The 20,418-nt window shown below is 41.9% G+C and overlaps 1 protein-coding gene across 2 annotated transcripts in view; it reads right to left on the reverse strand.

Annotated features, from left to right (window-relative positions):
• Positions 1 to 20,418, reverse strand: part of ARFGEF3 (ARFGEF family member 3) — a 128,064-nt gene that overhangs the window by 62,246 nt on the left and 45,400 nt on the right. For both annotated transcript variants that reach the window (XM_074990480.1, XM_074990479.1), the window contains exons 5-8: positions 15,371 to 15,439; positions 8,503 to 8,625; positions 7,109 to 7,151; positions 5,850 to 5,928 (exon numbers count right to left, since the gene is read on the reverse strand). In XM_074990480.1, coding sequence (XP_074846581.1) covers positions 5,850 to 5,928; positions 7,109 to 7,151; positions 8,503 to 8,625; positions 15,371 to 15,439 — 314 coding nt within the window. The remainder of the gene's footprint in view (positions 1 to 5,849; positions 5,929 to 7,108; positions 7,152 to 8,502; positions 8,626 to 15,370; positions 15,440 to 20,418) is intronic.

The raw sequence follows: 20,418 nt of genomic DNA on the forward strand, positions 1-20,418 counted from the left end.
CTAGAACTTTTCTTCCAGGCCTACTTCTGCTTGCAAGCAGAGCTGCAACAGGACCTCTAGTTATGATTAATTATTATAATTAATTATATGATGATGTTTGGAGAACTGCATTGCTTCATCTGCATGTTATCTTGCAATTCATAAGTGTTATTTTGTGTCTGCATCAAAATGGAATAGATTTCAAATGTCTGATCCTTTTTACACCCCACTACTTTGCACTTAAAGACATTCAGTAAAAGCAGGCAGTAGATGTAACAATAAAAGGAAAAAAAGTCCTCTTTAAAAAAAGAAAAGTAGAAGATGGATGCCATTATCTAAAAATTATGATTTTTTTTCTTCCAACAAACGAATAAAAAACCTTCTCAAGCCCGTTAGGGTTGTTACAGTCTCTTCATGCAAACTGAGAGCGGACAGCATCTGCCTAACATTCTTATTATTACACAGATATTTTAGCATTTTTTCCGCTCTCTCTCTCGGTTTTTTGCTGTCATCTTTTTTATTTTTCTGATGAGAAGAATCATAGCAAAAAAGTAAAAATCGGTAGTTCAGTAGAGCTAGACTTTGGGGTCATCAATTAGCTGCAATCACTGATACTAAGAGGAATCCCAAGAGAAAGTACATGGAAGGATCTGTGGATACCACAAACAGAACACGCTCTTAGGCATATTTTGAGAATTAACTGCAAGGGACAGAATGGGTAAAGTTACTTCTTCATGTAAAAGTTATTTTTTTCACTAGGATTAATGTTCTGTTTTTCACTTCACAAGTCATGGAAGGATTTTCCATTCCTGTTGGATTATTATTTTTGAGAAGGTGAGGGTTCTGGAGACCATATTTTCTGAGGTATAACAAAAAGTAGACAAAGCTATAGAGACTTGGCTCTTCTTGATCCACCATCTTTTCTTTTTCCTGGTTCTTTTGCTGAATATATTTCTGTTTGACTCATCAAATAAATTATTCCTCAGTAGAAATACATCTTTTATTTGTCCGTTGGCCAACAATTTGAAGCTTCAGTGTCTAAAACTAGATACCCAAATCCACATTAGGGATGGCTTGAAAATGCCAGCTTACTGTCTTTGCATGTATTTCATAAAGATACGGACCATCATATGAACATTCCCACATTAGCTCATATGAAAGTCATATAAATACAATATATACAGAAGATGGTCCTTATATAACGTTCTTGGATTTTTTTTTTGATCCACATAAATATCCTTGCCTCTGAATTCTTTCCAACATCTAGTACGAAAACATCTTACCACGAGGATGATGTTGTTCTGCAGTAGGCAAATAGCTCTCAGTGGTGCCCATCTGCTAATAACCCAACTAGAGTCAGCACCCCAGAAGAATGACCAGAATTCATCTCCCTTAACACCTCTTTGGTCACCCTCACCTGACCTCCCTCAGAAGTAAATGCCAATATGCTTGAAGTTAAAAACAGCATGTTAAAGAAATCATCAGGTGAGGAGATCAGAGAAAAGACAGTTTAACAACCCAAAGCCTCACCTCTGAGGCTCAAAGGCTGCAGAGTGAATCTTTGAGGAGAAACAACCATTGGCTGAAAGGAAGAACAGCTTTCTACTCCCAGCCTCCCACATAATTGCTTCAGTAAGTTTTTTAACAAGCCAGATACGTTTGTTTTCCTCAAGAACTTATTAGAACTAATTTCTAATAATTAAAATACACAATGTGGAAATAGGTGCAGAATTATGAATTAGTGAATCCATGATATGTAGACATCTTACAATAGTAAATCATAGTTCACACACCATATTTTTAGGTTCTATTTATTTCTGAGGATACGTCTACACTACAAAATAAGGTCAGTTTTATAGCACCAGATTTTGTAAAGTTGAGGGTGAATGTCCACACTGGGACATAAAGTCAATGGAGTGTGTCCCCGTTAGGTTTGCTAGCTTTGACTTCCTCAGCAATGCACTGTGGGTAGCTATCCCACAGTTTCTGCTGCCCCTTGCATGGTGGATTTCTGTCCCAGTGTCTGATGGGACAAAAATGTGCCATGGGTGGTTGTGTGTGTGTGTGGCGTTAGCATCCCACAGTGCACTCTCTCTTCTCCCTCCCTTTAGAAAGCAACAGCAAAAAGTGTTTTTATGCCCTTGTTGCAGACTCACGCAGATCCCACTGCAAGGCTAGCATGGAACCTACCCAGCTTCAAGTTGTTGTGTCAAGTATTAAGAGCACCTCACACATTGTGCTACGGTATGTGCAGAGCCTAAGCAGCCATGACAGCGATGAATACTCTGAGAAGGACACGGATATACACATACATGAAACTCTGGAGAGGAGGAATGGAGAGATGCTGATTGTACTCAGTGCTTTGTATACAGCGAGTGCCAGTTCTGGTGCCATAAAACAAGCACAGAGTGGCGGGACTGCCTTGTTCTGCAGGTATGGGATAATCAGCAGTGGCTACGAAACTTCTGCATGCATAAGACCACTTTCATAGAACTTTGCAAATTGCTTTTCCCCACCCTGAAGAACTTCGATAGCAATATGAGACATGCTCTGACAGTTCAGAACTAAGTGCCAATAGCTCTGTGGAAGCTCGCAATGCCAGACAGCTACGGGACATCAGACAATCAATTAAAAATGGGAAATCTACAGTGGGAGCTGCTGTGATCCAGGTCGCCAAGGCGATCAATACCCTTCTGCCCGGAAAGAAACTCTGGGAAACGTGCACAGCACAGTGGATGCTTTCGATGGAATGGAGTTCCCTAACTGCAGCAAGGTAATAGATGGAACACACACTTCTATCTTGGCAACAGACCACCTTGCCAGAGAGTACATAAACCACAAAGGGTACTTCTCGACTTCTCGACGGCATTGCAGGCATTGGTGGACCACAAGGGCTGTTTCACCCACATCCATGTGGAATGATTGGAAAAGGTGCATGATGCCTTTAGGAACTCTATTCTGCTCAGACCAGAGAATCACCCCTGGAGAAGTGCAGCAGCATATAGCAATCCTGGGTGATCCAACTTACCCCTTGCTCCCTTGGCTGATGAAGCCATAAACAGACAGCCTGAACTGCAGTAAGGAGCAGTTCAACTACAGGCTGAGCAAGTGCAGAATGGTAGCAGAATATGCTTTTGTCTGTTTAAAAGCCAAGTTCATGAGCCTCCTGACTTGATTAGCACTCACCTGAAGTCTTGTGGTGGCAGTCCGCTGTGTATTCCATAATTTATGAGAGAATGTGGGAAAATATCACGCTAGGCTGGAGGGCTTAGGCAGATCACCTGGCTGGTAATTATGAGCAGCCAGACACCAGGGCAATAAGGAGTGCAAACCAAGGGGCACTTCTAATCAGGAAGGCTTTGAAAAACAGCTTTATGAATGACCCGATAGCAACAAAACAGTCATGTCTAATGCTCTTAAGGAGCCACCCACCCCCCCCAGTGCAAAACAAGCAATAAAGACACGGTTTTCTGAGCTTAATTGTTTTTATTCAGGGGGGACACTAAAGGAGCTCATGGTAGGGGCTTTGGGGTAAACAAGGGCTTTTTGCCCTCACAGGTGGGGGAACGTCAGCCTTCTGCTCTCAGAAGCGTCCCCGCGAGTGGAATGCAAGGCTGACCTTGATTCCTTCTCCTCCTCCTCCTGAATTCTGGGGTGCTGATGGGGAGAAGTTAGGGAACATGGTGAGGGGGGCATGTGGTTCATCACGAGCTGCAGTAGGGCTCTGTGCTCCTGTACCAGGCACCACAGCAGCTCTGTTTGCTGCCTCATCAGAATCAACATCTCCTCTTGGGTCTAGACTTCATGCTCTCTGAGCGCTCTCCGGTCCTCCCAATCCACCCTCCTCTTCTCCGACGTGCGTCTCCTCCCTGCATTTAGTTTTGCCCTGTCCATGGGGGCGACTTCCATGCGCTCTTTGAACATACCGTGTTTGTTTTCTCCTGCAGATCTGTGCTAGTCCAACAGCTGGGGTGGTGGGGGCAAGTGGTGATCAAAGAGCCAGCTGTTGAGCACACTGCAACAAAACATAAGCGAAGGCCAGACATTAAGGTGACACACTTACTGTAGATGAGCGACGTTTAACACCACACAAAGGAATTTCAGGAAGGGACCTCTGTGGAACACAATAGGGATGTATTCTGTGCAAGGACAAATTTTGGCTTTTAAGCATCCTCCATGCAGCAGGTACTACACAGAGATCTTTAGGGTCCTACTTGACTCAGTTTGCTTCCAGTCATGGTAAGAAACAGATTGCGGGTATGCTTTCAAGCCTGTGATTACAAAAGCAGTTTCTGTAGCTGTGCATGTTGCAAGCAGGTGTGTGGGTGGGTGGGGGCTAGAAGCTGTGGCACTCATCACATGCTTCCCCTCCCTGCTTTGCTGTCCACGCATGGTGGAACAGCCTGTGCTATCATATAGTAGCTTAATGTTCCTTCCCCTGCTTCCTGTAATTTGCAAAAAACCAATATTAGCCTCCTTAGAATAACTAACATTGATAAGGAATGGATGATGACTGAATATGGGCACAAGGCTAGTCGGTATGCTGTACTGTTCAGTGGTGCAATGACACCTGATTACTTACTGGTGGCTTGGCGTGTAAACATGTCCTATGGAGGAGGTCAGAATAAGGCAGGCCTCCCCAAAAACCTCATGAGAAGAATTAAAGAGTGCCTGTCTGAGAGCTTTATGGAGATGTGCAAGGAAAATCTGCGCTCCATCCCCAGACACATTAATAAATTGGTCTGGAGGCCCAGGGCTATGTAGGTACAGTGCTAGCTACAGATCACACACAACTGCCATAACCCACTTGTAGCAAGATTAGAAATGAGTACTCACCATAGGTACCGTCCCTGTCATCAGGGTCCGGCTGTGAACATTGTGAGAAGGGGCGATGTGATTCAGCATAACAAGAAGTCCCTGGCTGTTGGCTCCATTTGCCTGTTAACCACTGTTGTCCTACGCCTCCTCTTCCTCGTCCATCATATCCTCCTTGTTGCTGCCAGAGGCTTCCTGAGGAATCTCTTTGGAGGTATCATCTACAGACTCTTTGGAGACAGTGATTGGGTCACCTCACAGAAGCAGCATGTTTGTGGTGATGACCCAGAATGTCTGTTTGCTTCCTTTGGCTGGAATTCCAGCCAATAAGAGAGATGGGAAAAGCCACTCCAGGAAGCACTGAGCGTCCATTCCCCCAGCCAGGGGAGTGGGAGGAGCAGCAGCAGAGGAGACACTTTCTGTCCCCACCAGGGAGAGACCAGATCTAGCCCCGGCTTGCCTGACTCTGGCCCGCAAGGCTAGGGGCTCTACACCCCCCACCCACAGCAGGCCAGATGCTCGGGAGGGGAGCCCTGAGCCTTGGGAACCAGATCCAGGCAAACTGCAGTCTGCACCTGGATCACAAGCAGAGTGGGGTGATCCTCACCCCTGATTTAAAATCAAAACCGTTTGCGGCCATGTTGAGAACAACCAGAAGGATGTCCTGTGGCACTTTATAGACTAACAGGTGTATGCGGTCAGGTTGTCAGTTATGGACTAACTTAATACCAGTGCTTTTTTTTGTATTTAAAAAAAGGAGCCAGTACTCAGCCATTTACCTGACATGGGACTGCCAGGGTCCCCTGGCCACCCAGTGATCTGGGGCTGGGGCTGCTGGGAGTACTAGCTTGTACCAGCACAAAAAAACCCCACACTGCTTAATACAACATGATCAATTAAACAGAGAGTGATGTACCTCCCACAAGTAACTTTGTGCAAGAATTCTTTGGCTTGTTATCCTAGAACCAGGACAGTACAATCTTTTACAAGGGACGCTTCCACCAGAGACCGCAGCAAAGAATATGAATTATAGCTAAATAACTACGACCACTTACTTTATGACAGCCTGAAGCTTCTCACAGAGCACAGTGAGGACGGACACAACATCATCACAAAGGGACTCTACTGTAGAACCTCCAAGGAACAAAAAAGGTGTTTGGCATTACATATAAGTAGCTGGGCTGGAATTGCCACCCTACTGCTTTCAGATCTCCCTCAGCTTCTGTAACACAGATCTGCAGATCTCAGCTGTGGACCACGGGCTGCCAGAATTCACAAAAAGCATGCTGTGTGAATGGTAGTGGAATGGGACGCGATTCTGAGCGAACAATCCACAGTATGAGAAAGTAGTATCATTAACATGGAAGATAACCCTAACCGCTTAAATGCCTCTATGAGAATGTGAGCCCTTTCCTCCTACACAGGCACGGAGGATAGCAAGTGGCTCCCGTACTTCTGCCTGACACCCAGCTATAAACAATCCATCACAATTATTAAAATCTTGATGGCTTTTCCTATTGTTTGGCCTGGCGCTTCTCCTTCCAACCACCAGATATCTGCGTAGCAACTAAGGCCCCAGTGCTGCATGTGAAACTGTGTGGGCAGAATGTAATGTCTGTGAGGATTCTCACAGGCTCTACATGGGGCACAAGCGCCTGCCCCCACAGGTCCAGTTGCAGGATCAGAGCTTAATAAAGATTTTAGCCATCAGAGAACATGGTGGAAACGAGCCTAGGAAAAACCTTAGGAAATGATGCTGTGGGCACGATGAAGGTAAGAGATATTAGCAGCTCTGTTGTAAACATATTAATGAAACGAGGGAAGCCATTATCCATGAGTTAATATAACATGGCTGGCTCAATAGATTAGAAATTGTATGTGTGTCTCCAGACCCCTCCTAATCTCTGAAAAACACTGTTCAAATTTTGGAAGGGAACCCATTTCACTTTAACCCTGCCCATAACATTGAAGCCCTTAGGCTGCAGAGGCAGCACACTGTAACTATTAGCTATTGTTTTCCTGTGTGGAACACCAGTCACATGGTACAGACAAAGATCTAATGAGAGTTGTTGCAAGCCAAGAAGATTTTGCAGACACTTCTCAGGTTTGAAGGTAACCAGAGCACTTATAAAATAAGGAGAGTGATACCAATCAGGTGTGAGCAGCGGAAAATGAGAGAAGCAGCATGACTCTGCAGAAGTAAACACTATGGCAACCGAATGTCTTGGCAACTGTAGGCGAGTACAAGGAATGATGAGAAAGAAGAGAAAAGAAAATCAGGTTTCAAGGAGCTGCCATAAAGTGGGATTGATACCTTGGTTCTTGAATGCCTGCATGGATTCGTGGTTTTCTGTTGTCTACCAAGGGAAAAAAAAACATGTCATAAAAAAAAAGTGTCATAATTAGGTGGAAGAAAAGTGCTGTAGGCATATGCAACACTTTAAAATATTCAGTTTTCAAAAATGTCTCAGTCCCATTTTTCTAAAAATGATTTCTATTAAGACAGTTAAGATGCAGTGAAAATCATTGGGACAGAGACTCCCAGAATATGTCTACACAGCAGCCTTATTTTGAAATAGAGGTCAGCATGTACGAGCAGAAGTAACAACTCAGTTTTCAGAGAACATAGTGGAAACAGGGCCTAGGAATTTGCAGAACTGCCAGCTTGGGGGTCTCTTTTGATTTATAAGCTGAGCACACTTTATACTGAGAAAGGGTAATATAAGTAACCCTGTAATTAAATTTTACTCTTATTTCTCAAATTAATACTACACTTAAATTTTTAAAAAGGATCTCTGTTTTACTGAAGCTAGCACAACTGCTTTAAGATTAAAGCTCTACACAACTGACAGCTGCAAAAGCCACTAATGTGCCAAACACACAAAGGCAAATAATTTCTTCATTAATATGCAAGGGACTGCTCATAGGTGCAACAAGCCAAAGTAGTTTCAAATCTTCCCAGAGGTGCTTATAATTACATCTGGACAATATGCTGGAGTTTCATGCAAACGGCTCTTTTGGATTTTAATAACATAATAAAAGCAACAAACAGAAACCAGGGATGATTTTGCCAGTAACCCAGAAGGTGAAGAAGCCTTTCGGCCCAAATCATTACATTTGGGCCATATCCAAAATAAATTGGCTAAGATGTTGTAATTAACCCCCCACCAAACAAAATATCTTTTTGTACTTAAATTATTTGATACGGGCAACATTTAATGTTTAAGAAAGTTTTGGCATAAGGATTTCAACTGGGCTTCTACAAGAAACACATACAAAATAAAAGAACAGAAAAAGAAAACAAGGTCAAGACAACCTGACATCAGCATGAAGTGTTTCTTGCAAATCAAAACGTAGAGCCTGCCTGCTAGAAGGGAAGAGTTGTGTCTGTTGAAGGATTTGTTATGTACGCATATAGATGGAGCCCCAAAAGGGGGCAGTTTAAACGGGTATCTGACGGTGTTAGTTTGTATTCACAAAAACAAGAAGTCCTGTGGCCCCTTATGGGCAAACGGATTTTTGGAACACAAGCTTTCACGGGCAAAGACCCACTTCGTCAGATGCACGTCAGTTTAAACGGGACTCATGCTGGAATGCTCGAATAATGGCAGAACGCAGAGCACCCCGTCACAGAACACTGCCCTGCAGACACACAAAAGGGACACAGCCACAGAATACTGAACCATTTGTTGATGCTGGAAGGCTCACCGTATTCTCTTGCTTTTGCCGTAACTGTAAAGTCAAGTCACTCAACATTTGGCTGAGGGTTGCCCGAACAGCAGTGTTAATACTCCTCTGGTGACAGCTAGACACATATGTCTCAATGCAAACCTGGTGAGGAAACAAGATAGGAGCACACAGATATAAACAACTTAACTGCAGACCATCTCAGGAGGCAATGAAGCTCTCTCTGATGCAGGAAATCAGCTAGATTTACTAGTACACAGCGTTCGAAAAATTTTTCTGCAGTATGAGTAGCCAAAATCCAATTAAATATGATTTAAAAGCAGCACACAATGTGTCAAGTTTCTGAAGTGTTTTGCATTTTGAGGTGGCAATACAAAAATGGCAGCGACTCCCCCTCCCTTGTCAAACTGTGATGCCCTGGCAGTGACTTGTGCTGTGGGTGTTGCTTTAGCATATAGGTACTCTTGTTTAAATTCAAGTGATCTATTCATGACATTAACAGGAATCAAATGAGCCGAGAGGGACCATTACTCTGCAATTCTGTTGCTAGTATAGAAGTGGTATCATCCACTCATATAAGGCTCAAAAAGGTTTTTGTTTCTTTTCACGTTATTGTTATTTGCATGGGTTTTTTTTTTGTATGACTGATATGTTGGCAACGTGTACACAATTTCTGCCACTAGGATGCAATTAAGGATCTTGATTGTTTATTGTAAATCATGATTTTACTTTACATTTATTACAGCATCCAGTAGCTGTTTGGTGCCCACAGGGTGAAAAAAATTGTAACCGAATATTTTTTCTTATAGTGAGAATGACTGCTATACAGTTCATGTTGCATCAGAGTTTGCAGTCTAACTACATTTTCAGTTGTTCATAACGTTTACAAACTTTTATCTGTCAGGTTCACCTCTTCCATGCTTGGACTCTGCCCAAAGACAATGTTTTGCATTCAGGTGTGAAAATGCAGTGCAGTTGTAATGCTGAGGATATGGTATTATGCCCATTGCAATGTCCTTTAAAAATTTCTTTTAGGAGGTGTTTATTTCACCAGTTTGTAATTCCTATGTTGTTATTTTTGATGTATCAGCCTCTAGTTTGACATATGAGCGAATTAGTGCTGCCTATAATCTGTATCATGGGGTTTGCACCAGAATGTTTAACATACTTATCAATAAATTGTGATCCGAAGGAACAACTCCATTCACTTTGGCATATGTTGAACTTTGTGATTCTACAGTTCTGAAGTTACTCATACAAAGTCAGCCAGCCTTTGTAACGCTACCTGTTGTATTTTTCAGCTGGGGGGGTGGGCAGTTATTCAGGTGTGTCAGCATTTCTATCAAAGTAATTTTTAAAGGGATGTAATTTTTAACTCTTGCGTAAAGTCATCCTGGCAATGAATACATACGTTGTAAATACACTATGTAGAGAGAGACAAAGTGTGTGAGGATGGGTAATCTTTTTTTTTTTTTTTTTTTTTTTTTTTTTCAAACCAACCTCTGTTGGTAAGAGGGACAAGCTTTCAAGCTACAGAGAGCTCTTCTTCAGGCCTGGGAAATGTACTCAGCGTGTCCCAGTTAAATACGAAGTGGAACAGATTGTTTAGCGTAAATAGTTATTATGTATTCCAGGTAAAACAGTCTAACACCTTTCCAGCTTTAGAGAAAAAGGGAACAACACTGCATATATTGTATGTACATAGATTAATATACAACTCGTATATTCTTTTAAAACAAAATTTGAATTTAACTGAATTTAGCCAGCAGAGTGGTACAACAGAAGCATGCTGGGCCCATAACCCAGAGGTCAATGGATGGGAGCCATCCTCCACTGGCCCAAGGCCTGCTTCTTTTGGGTGGTGAAGCACTGAAATGAATTAGTAGGTGGCGGAATCTCCATCTTTAGAAGGTTTTAAGGCCAGGCTTAACACATCCCTGGCTGGGATCATTTAGTTGGGTTTGGTCCTGATTTTAGCAGGGGGTTGGAGTGGATGACCTCTGGAGGTCTCTTCCAATCCTAATCTTCTACGATTCTGTGGTTGTCTTTTTCACATTATAGGAACACAGATGGAATAAAAGCAATGTTTCTTGGTTTAGATACTTCTATTTCCCTAATGAGGAGGCAGCCCAGCTTTTAAGATGAAAATTTAAAAGGTGGTTAGCTCATTATGTGCACTAATCAATACTGACATGTTCACAGTCAAGAGCCTTACTGAAATCAAAAGGAGCTTTGTCATTAACTTCTCTGGAAGGCAGAGAGAGGAAGGTTAAAATGGAACGGCTGTCCACGTGCATTACTTTAATATAACAGAATGGAGAATAAGACCAGCTGTCAGAAACCCTTTGAATTTATCACCTCTGCTCATTTTGGCAGACATATCCAGCAGATATGAAAGGTTCTAATGCTTTTATGATTTCTGCCTTGTGTCTAAGTTATAGAATCAATAAAGCATGATTGAATTCCTTGGTTACAAACTTAATATGCTTGATTAATGTAAATTGTGAGAGTCAAAATACCACACACTGGAATAATCTCAACTACAGCTCTTATCCCATTCACTCTGTTATGCCCAGGATTAACATCATGAGAACAAATATAGGTAACATAAGACATTTTGTGTCTCTTCTGTGACAGAGGCAAGATAAAGACAAAACACTTCTCTCAGATTTGTAAACGTCCCCATCTTAACAACACATTAAAGCCTGATAAAGCTGAAGGCATCTGCATGCCATAACGGATGGAACTTACAGTTTGTCTTAGACTTAAGGGCATCTGTGGACTTTGAAAGTGTTACATTTCCTAAGGTAAGTGGGGAATTTCATTCAGCAGGCACTTGATTAGTAGAAGTGCGAGGAAGATTCCAAAGAAGCACAACGTCTCCCATTGCATAGGCTCTCAACGCAGATTAAAGTTTTTGTCTTACATGTGTAAAAAGGTGCCATGCAGCCATCACTACTGTTATTTATACAGTGTGCAGCACTCTGTGACAGGAAAGCCATCTGAACAAAACCAGAATTTCTTCACTGAACAGCAAACATTCAAATCTTGCACTCAGACCTATATGAACAGACCCTTGACACCTCCTTGGCTTCAGTGGTGCTCTACATAGAAGCAGGGATTCTGCCAACACACATCCATTGCAGGACTGAGGCCTAAGGGGAAATACATATGAAATCACAGAATCTTATGGTCTGAAGAGACTTCAGGCCTCAGTTTACTGGTAGCAGAATGCTCTGTCTTGCTATGTGAGTATGATTTCCTCTTTAGGTTTCTCTGACAGGTAGGAGAATCCTTATTCTTCTGCCATTTTCAAAAGGAAAAGAGGCGCAGAGGTTCATATACCACACAAAAATTCCAGTGGGCAAGGAATTCAAAATCCTATCAACCACTGACAATCATGCAACTCAGAACTTGTCAAGGCTGAACTGGAACTGTGTCTGCTGCATGGGTTTGAATGGCAATATTCCTAATTTATCTTACTGAATGAATTCAGACTAAATTTAAAGGCAGGCTGACTGTCTGGGATAAGCAGGATCATTTTCTCCTTTTTTTTATTCCCCCACCCCTAACATGTTAACGTGCAGCACTGTTGCGCAGCTAAGCTCCAGTCTCGCAAGCCAAGCATGATACCTTGTGAAATGTCATTGGTGGGGGTGCACCAGTAAAAATGCGAGAGCACAGGGCACTGAAGAGGTGTGCAATGGACACTTTGATCATTTCATGCAATTGGGGGCTTCCAGCTTTGTGACATGCAAAACACAGCTAAGAAAGCAAAACACAAAGGGTTAGACAAAGCAATGCAGTGGGTTAAACAAGACAATCTCCCAAAACACAGGTGGGAACAGATAAAAAGATAAACCTGAAATAACCCCTCTTTCCCAGGCGGACCAACATTAAAGATACTGCATGTTGTTAGATATAGCTAGGTTTACTGTAGCCTCAATGCTAATAATATTTAAGCCATTTACACAACACTTCATGGTCAGAGTGCTTCACAAATATTATCTCCTTATCCTTCACAGAACTCCAATTGCTTAAAAAGCATTATGGCCCTCAGGCAACAGATGGGGAAACTGAGGCTGGGGTTAAGGCCAAAATGCACAGATATATTCACTAATTTGGGATGTGTACATTATGGGACCATCAGGTGGTACCAAGGGGCTAGGTCCTAGCTTGCCAGAAGATAATTCCGATTTTAGGCACACCCCCATTAGGAAGAGTAACAGAGAGGTAGCCGTGTTAGTCTGTCCTCCAACAAAACAAAGCGGCAGATATGTAGCATTTTAGTTTTTAAAGTGTTACATTTCTTCTGTTTTGTTCTGTTTCTGCTATTTTGTTCCATTAAGAAGAGGTGAGCAGAGACAGAGACAGGCTTTAGCACCAGCTCCAACCTAACATAGGACATGTAAGGGAAGGGAAGAGGCCTGCTGGGCAAGAAAGGCACCTAGCAGAACGGAACTGACTCTCCACTGGAGTAAGTCTGAGCATCTGATGCTGGGGCCAGATCAGCGCTGAATCAGGGAGCCATCTCCAGCCCTCTAGTGGCTACCACCCTAGTACTGGGAAGAGTTCGGGTGAAGAGGAGAACTGACTCCTCAGACTTCATATGTTAAGGCCTTTGTAATATCTCTGGGTCAGAATCACAGAGTGCCCAATAGCACAAACGGGTGCTTTTCTGTGTAGGTACATTAGCAAACACGTCTAAGCTAGACAGAGCTGATATGGTAAGAGTGTTTTTGCTGGTATAGCTGATACGGATCCCCTGAACAAAACGTGTCAACCTAGCCAAAGCACTTTCTTGCCCATAGAGCTTCATCTAAACTCAGTCTTTGGCTGGTTTAAAGATCTCACAGTGCTAACTAGCTTTACTATGCTAGCAAAACCTTTTAGGGTATACATGGCCTTTTGGGAGTGAGGGTACGGCAGAGCCACTAAACAATAGCAGGATACAACACATCACAAAATCAAGCTGGCATAGATCAGGGTCTTTTAAACAAAAAACAAACAGTCATGTGTCAGTTGCATTTCCTTTTCTGAAAACACACAGTAGGCATAGAAAACATGACTTCAGATAATGCTCATAGCCTTAGGAATGTCCCCAGGGAACAAAGAACTTGAAGCAGGTGACAACTGATTTCCACTACCTGAAGCATCAGCTCAAAGGTTGAAATACTGGAGCTATTACCTTTCCCAATGGGCATTGTATCTTACTGTATTTCTCTGTCTACAGTTCACAGATACACCTTTAAACACGCATAGATTCCCCTTCAACTTGCACCCACACTTCTGCCCTCCACAGAGGAAAATCAGCCAAAGAGAGGCTGCAGCAGTGAAAAGGAGCCACATGTTTGCCTCTGTTGGGGAGAGTGGGGCACCAGGGACTTGGCACAAACTGAGAAAGGGAGAGGCATTGGCTTGGGGAGGTACATCTTTTGTACAGAGCCGAGTATCAAGGCTCCTCCATAACCCCAGTGAAAAAGGAATTTGAACTTCCTAATATTACTCAAGAGTGTGAAACCGGGAGTTAATGCAGGTCAACCCGAATTGAGTATTATCATGTACTCTGTACATGGGATGTTTTTAGGACTTAGTCTCTATACAAAATGTTAAAATTTTCTATTTTTGTATCTGTCTGCTTGTAAAGTCAGTTAGTGACATTTTAGCAGGCAAATTGCCATAGTAAAAGCAGCTAGCTTTCTTAGTTGCCATGCCTTTCTCCCTACTAGGTAGCAATAGGGTGATACAGGATCAGCTTCATCCCCATATTTATGCAGTGTTACCACTACCAGGCAGAGTGAGGCACTTCTATCTAGGTTTTCTTTTCCCCATGCACCAAGGAAAAATTGACATTGCCTGACTATTTTTAGCCATTTTCTTTCTTGGCTCACTAATTTCACCTGTAACGTCTCAAGCGGTCTTTTAAGGAAGAGCAGAACACAGACGGATATCTCCATCAATACAGAACAAATAATTATTCTTCCCCACTACAGAAACGAACAGCTAACAAGTACTGTAAGAATAGAGGGGTGTTATGTCATAGGGTTTTCAAAGATTTTCCTACAAACCTTTTCATTCTGGATTATACTGTCATGTTAAGTGTATATTCATTCCTTTCAACCTACGCAGTATAATTCCATACGATTCCATTCTATATTATATATAAAACAGTCCCTGCCATGCTATAAGATTCACTCTTTCTACCCATATCTTACTTCCTGGCTACATGGGAATGCTCACTGCTTGAAACTCACTGTGCAAGAAGATAGGTAACTTGTTCAAAAATGCTCATTTATAAAGAGCTCTGCTCTTGACAGGTACATCTTCCAGCTGCCAAAGCCCTTTTTACAATTTAATACAGACAAAATACAACGAGAACAAGGGAAGATTGATTAATGCCAGTGGGACAACATAATAAATTTAGGGATGTAAAGATTCCTTTTCTTGGATGCACCAGGAATTAGGGACACACTAATAAAGGTCAATCTCATCTCGGTTGGAAGTATTAACCTTGGTGGAGTTTCACCAGGGATAAATCTGACCCCACATGTTGTAAAGTTGAAGGTGAACATTTATTACCGTGAAAGGCAAAGCAAAACAAAACAGGCCAAGTTTTAAACAGACAATACTGTAATGCACAGCAGCCACTAAGAACAATACGATGAGTAGAAAGTACATCTTCCAGTGCATTTTTATAGTTACCAGCACTGTATGATCACTAAACATGTTGACTAACATGCAGTAGTAACAAGGGTGGTACTAATCATTAAGAATGACTACAATTGTTTTGACTTAGTCAATCCTATCTGTGTATAGAAATTACATTCTAGGTCAGGGCAATAGGAAAAGAAAACAAGCAATATTAAGTGTGGGGATGGAGGGCACTCACCTCAGCAATCTTGAGCACTGAACTTCCATTCAGGTCAAATGTGGAGGTGTACGTGATACAGAGCAAAACCTTGAACACATGGGGGAAAGCACAAGAGCTTTAGTTTCATCCACCATTTTCTAGTTTGTAGTTAAGGTTTTACATTGTCTATTGTGATTCTTAATTACTTTTTCTTTGTCATACCCTTCAAGGCCCAACTCATTCCATTTTCTACAGCAACAATTACTGGAGCTGGGGAAAGTAATGATACTGCAGACTGGCTCCTGCCTGGAAAATTGTGATTCTTGACCAAAAAATGAAAAAGTTACCGCAACTCCTGATTTTACGTTGCTCTACATGAGCATGTCTTTCAGGGAGGAAATATGGTCCAGGGCTTTAGATGTTAGCCAGTGGCTTAACAAAACCAGGTTTACTTCCCTAGTCTGCTTCTGATTTCCTGTGTCCTCTTGGGAAAGTCACCTAGTCTCTCTGAGACTTAGGTAGGTTTCAGATGGGACATGAACAAGGATGTTGTCAGGATAAACACATTAAAGGACTATAAAGCACTCTGATACTATGGGAAGTGAGAGGCCATGACAAATACATAAAGGAAAGCAGTGAGCAATTTAGAAACCATTTCTTGAATGACTATGAATAAAATAATTGCCAAACTGATTATTAAAAATTATTTACAATTGGTAACTTTAATTCCAAAACGCCCCTGCTGAGAAGGAAAACAGAAAAGAGAGGGTCTCAAAAGCAGTGCGGTGGCTTAAAGGGATCCCTTTTGTCTGACAGTATTTTCCTTTTGCTATTATTTGCACTACAAAGCCCCATTGTTTTAGACAGCACTGTACCAACACCTAAAAAGAAACCTTCTTCTAAACAGCGTAAATTTTTTCTTGTTCTGTTTTCCAGGGAATAAAAGATGTCACCTGGTTGCTTAGGTTACAAAGAGCAGCGATTTCTACTGCTTGTTTCAGGGTGCTGAATAGCACACACAACTCATCACCACCACACGTCCTACTTTGTCACATCTCTCCCCGCTTCAAGACTGAAATGAGCAGGGTTACTTAGCCAGTGACCTGGGTAAGTTCTGTACCCTCCCTTCGTGGCAGGGCATTAGCTATAACAGGGCATCCCAAACTTTGTATAGTTAGAACCCAGTTTTTTTCAGTACTATTTTTGCGGCCCAAAAATATAAACGCATATGAAAAAAGAATACATTTTCACTGTTTATTATTTATTCACAATAATAATAGTACATAATAAGTATTTTATATCAAGATTTATATTAAGTGCCTAATTTATTGTTATCACCTTAATTATATGGGAAAATATAAAATGTACCAAATTAATAGGCTCACGTGCGATAATCTGTATATTTTCTAAGGACCAGTATTTCCCCCCCCCACCCCCCAAGGACTGATACTGCGCCATGGACCACACTTTGGGAAACGCTGAGCTATAACACTGTTGCTCCCCTTAACATGGACCACCTTCATGTCATAATCCTCCAGAAGCAAGCTCCACCGTCCTCTTGTGACAACACTGCCTTTAGCTCAATTAGCTTTTCATCTCCTCCTGCGTATTTACTGTGGAGTTCAAATCAGGGGAAAGATTCTGCTATGCAGCTCACCTGCACAGAAAGCCATCCTTTACTGTAAGTTACTGCTTAATATAGTAACAGGGAATTTAAGCTCGACACTAAGGATCCTTTGATCATCATCCATCAGTTCTTACCAGAACAGATAAAAATCCCTCTGTAGGAAAATGTGTCATTTTTCCTGAGCATATAAATATCTGTAACGTTCTTAACATTCATATGCTTGTCAGCCTGAAAAGTGTTAGTGGTTTCTGCACCCAAACACAATGGTTCTTTAAAAATAATATGGGATATGACTTTAACTAATGCTGGAGCAGAGAAATGAACATGTTTGATTTAATGCATTTATAATTGCTATAAAAACGAGATACCCCAATCTAAAAAAAAGTATCTGCACAGAAGTCAGAAACCAAACTTTGTTAGCCAATAAATGTATGTTAGGTGCAGTATACACCACATTAAAGTAGTACTATGTTCATGACAGTAATAGGGTATACATTATACGGATATGTTGGGAATTATGTTGCTAAATTATCCTCTTCCCACAATTCAGTTCCTTCATGTCAGATAACCCACAATACTTTGCAAAACTGAAGCTAGCTTTAGGATTAGAAAATAGGACACTTACCCAAGCAAAGATGCATGAATACTTGGAACCAAGTATAGTTAGGACCATATAATATTATTTTGCATGTATAAAAATCATACTATAAATAGCTGAAATGAATATCTTTGAAGTACAGTAATCCCCTGAAATGCATGATTTCAAATTGCACTTAACTTGCATTAACGTGAGTTAAATGCAACTCAAAATCCCGCCCCCTCTGGTCCTGGCTCAACACCTGCCCCCACCCCGCATAGCCCTGGTTCAAACCCCCACTGCCTGTGGCTTCGGCTCACAGACACCCTGCACCCAGCTCTGCCTCAACCCTCCAAAGGGATGTGCTGCCCCGGCTCACCACCCCCGTACCTTTCCTGCAGCCTTAACCCACCCCAGGCTTAAACCCCTGCCCCACTCCCACAGCTCCAACCCTCACCAGGCTTTACTCTTCCCACCACTACCCCACCCTACCCCAGGACTTACCTTTCAAAAGGAGCTCCAGGTGCTCCTGCTGCTTCCTTGGCTGCAGAATGTGCATGCCACTGGAGAAGAAAAGCTGCCCCCCCTGACTTACGCGAAATTTGGGTTATGCGAGGGTGCATGGGAACGCAACCCTCGCATGACTCCGGTCCAGTTCTATTCAAGAGCATCATAAATGAAGTAGAAATGGCATAGAAAGGACATTTATAAAGTTTGTGGATGATACCAAGCTGGAAGGAGTTGCAAAAATGTTGGAGGACAAGATGAGAATATAAAATTATCTTGACAAACTATAGAAATGGTCTAAAATAACTAGGATGAAATTCAATAAGGTAATATGCACAGTATTCCACTTAGGAAAGAATAATCAATTGCACAAATACAAATGGGAAATCTTTGTTTTGAAGGAGTACTGCAGAAAAAGACCTGAGGTTACAGTGGATCACAAACTAAGTGTTAGTCAATAATGTAATATTGTTGCAAAACAAACAACCCCCCCAAAAGTAAACATTTTGGGGTGTATTAGCAGCAGTACTGTAACGAAGTCTCAAAGAGTAATTCTTCCATTCTATTCTACTTAGCACTGATAAGTCCTCAAATGAAGCACTGTGTTCAGTTGTGGGCACCACACTTCAGGAAACAGGGAAATGTTCAGAGAAGAGCAACAAAAATTATTAGAGGCCTATAAAAACATGACTAATGAGGAGAAGTGCCTTTTTTTATTAAAGTGGGAGGAGGAGCCAGAACTTGGATGGCTCCCAGCCACTCCTGCCCAGCCAGTCCTGAAGCTGGGCAGCCATGGTGCCGGTACAGAGTACTGGCACACACTGGCACAAAAAAAAGGCCTACCTATGGGGAAGCATTTAAAAAGGTTAGTCTGGAGAACACGAGACACAGAGTAATCATAGTAACAGTCTTGAAGTTCATAAAAGTTTGTTTTTATGGATGATAATGGTCCTCCTTAACCAAAGAAGGCAAGAAAAGTAGTCAGGGACTTAAATAGCAGCAAGGGAAATTTAGGTTAGATATCTGGAGGGAAAAAAAAAAAAAACTTCCTGTCAGACTAGTTAATTACTAGAACAAATTACCCAAGGAGCTGTGGGATCCATGTCACCAGTGATTTTTAAGAACAGTTTAGACAACCACTTGTCAGGAATGAACTAGAACCTGTAATACTTAGTCTTGCCTCAATGCCGGGGACTGGACTAGATGATCAAGACAGGTCCCTTCCAGTCCTAAATTTCCATAGTTCTGGGCAAACCAGATTTAAGACAGAAAATATGGTCTTTTGACTAAAGCCCAGGCCTGCTAAGAAGTTCTGATTCTTTCCCTACCCCTGCTGCAGGCTTCTTTTGCGACTCTGGCCAAGTTAACAATAACCTGCTACTTCTCTGTTCCATCTGTCCATAACGAGGATAAAAAGAGTTCCCTACCTAATGGTTAGTTCCCGAATGTTCTTCGAGATTCCTAGGTTAGGTGCTATGGATATGCAAATTATTAGGGCATTATAAAAGATTATTTAGCACCACTAAAAACACTGCTAAGATACTTATCTCCACCTAACATATTATAGCCCCGGCCGCAGACTAAATATGTTAAACACAAGCATAAACAACACAGGCAGTTTTTGTGTGGAGGAGAAATACTATGCATTTCACTGGGCCACAACATTTTATCTTGGCAACCGATGGCTGCAAATATGTAAAACGTACTACCAGGCAATTTCTCGTGTACTCTTTTGCAGCAAGACATTCTTCCCTAGTGTAACAAGGTGGACACTAGAACAGGAACTTTATAGTAAAGTGCAATGATGAGAGAAGCTAGAGTGAAAGAGCTTTAGAGTGTTCAGAAAGCCTGAAAAAAACCCATCTTTTAAAGAAGGAATATTGTTACTACATTAATACCTGCAAAGTCAAACAGGTTCTTTTATCTTATCTTGTGAACGTTCTGATGCAATCTATTTCTACACATAGGTGACCTAGAGTAGAAGCAGTTCATTTTAATCGCTGGTGGAGTTTGGTCCTTCATGGAAGAAATATTACCTTTCTTCCCAGAGGCCCAAGATTCAAATGGTATTGTAAGGCAATATCAAACTGCATGCACAATGGGCTTTCACAATGGGCTAAGGGAAATTATAGGGTGGTTTTTTTCATGCTATACTGAAACTCACTTTTCTCAGAAGGACTATACTGTACAACAAGTCAGTCGCTTTGCTGGAATTGCAATTTCTACCCTGCAGTGCACTAAAGACAAACAATGAGTTGAGGAAAGTAAGTAGTATCCCCATTTTTCAGACCGGGAAAGTGAGTAAGGCTAAAAATTTCAAAGGCACCTAAGTCACTTAAGTCCAGTGAGACTTAGGTACTTTTGCCAGTGTTACCC

The sequence above is a fragment of the Carettochelys insculpta genome, chromosome 3, assembly GCF_033958435.1.
Source record: "Carettochelys insculpta isolate YL-2023 chromosome 3, ASM3395843v1, whole genome shotgun sequence".
Classification (NCBI taxonomy): Eukaryota; Metazoa; Chordata; order Testudines; family Carettochelyidae; genus Carettochelys; species Carettochelys insculpta.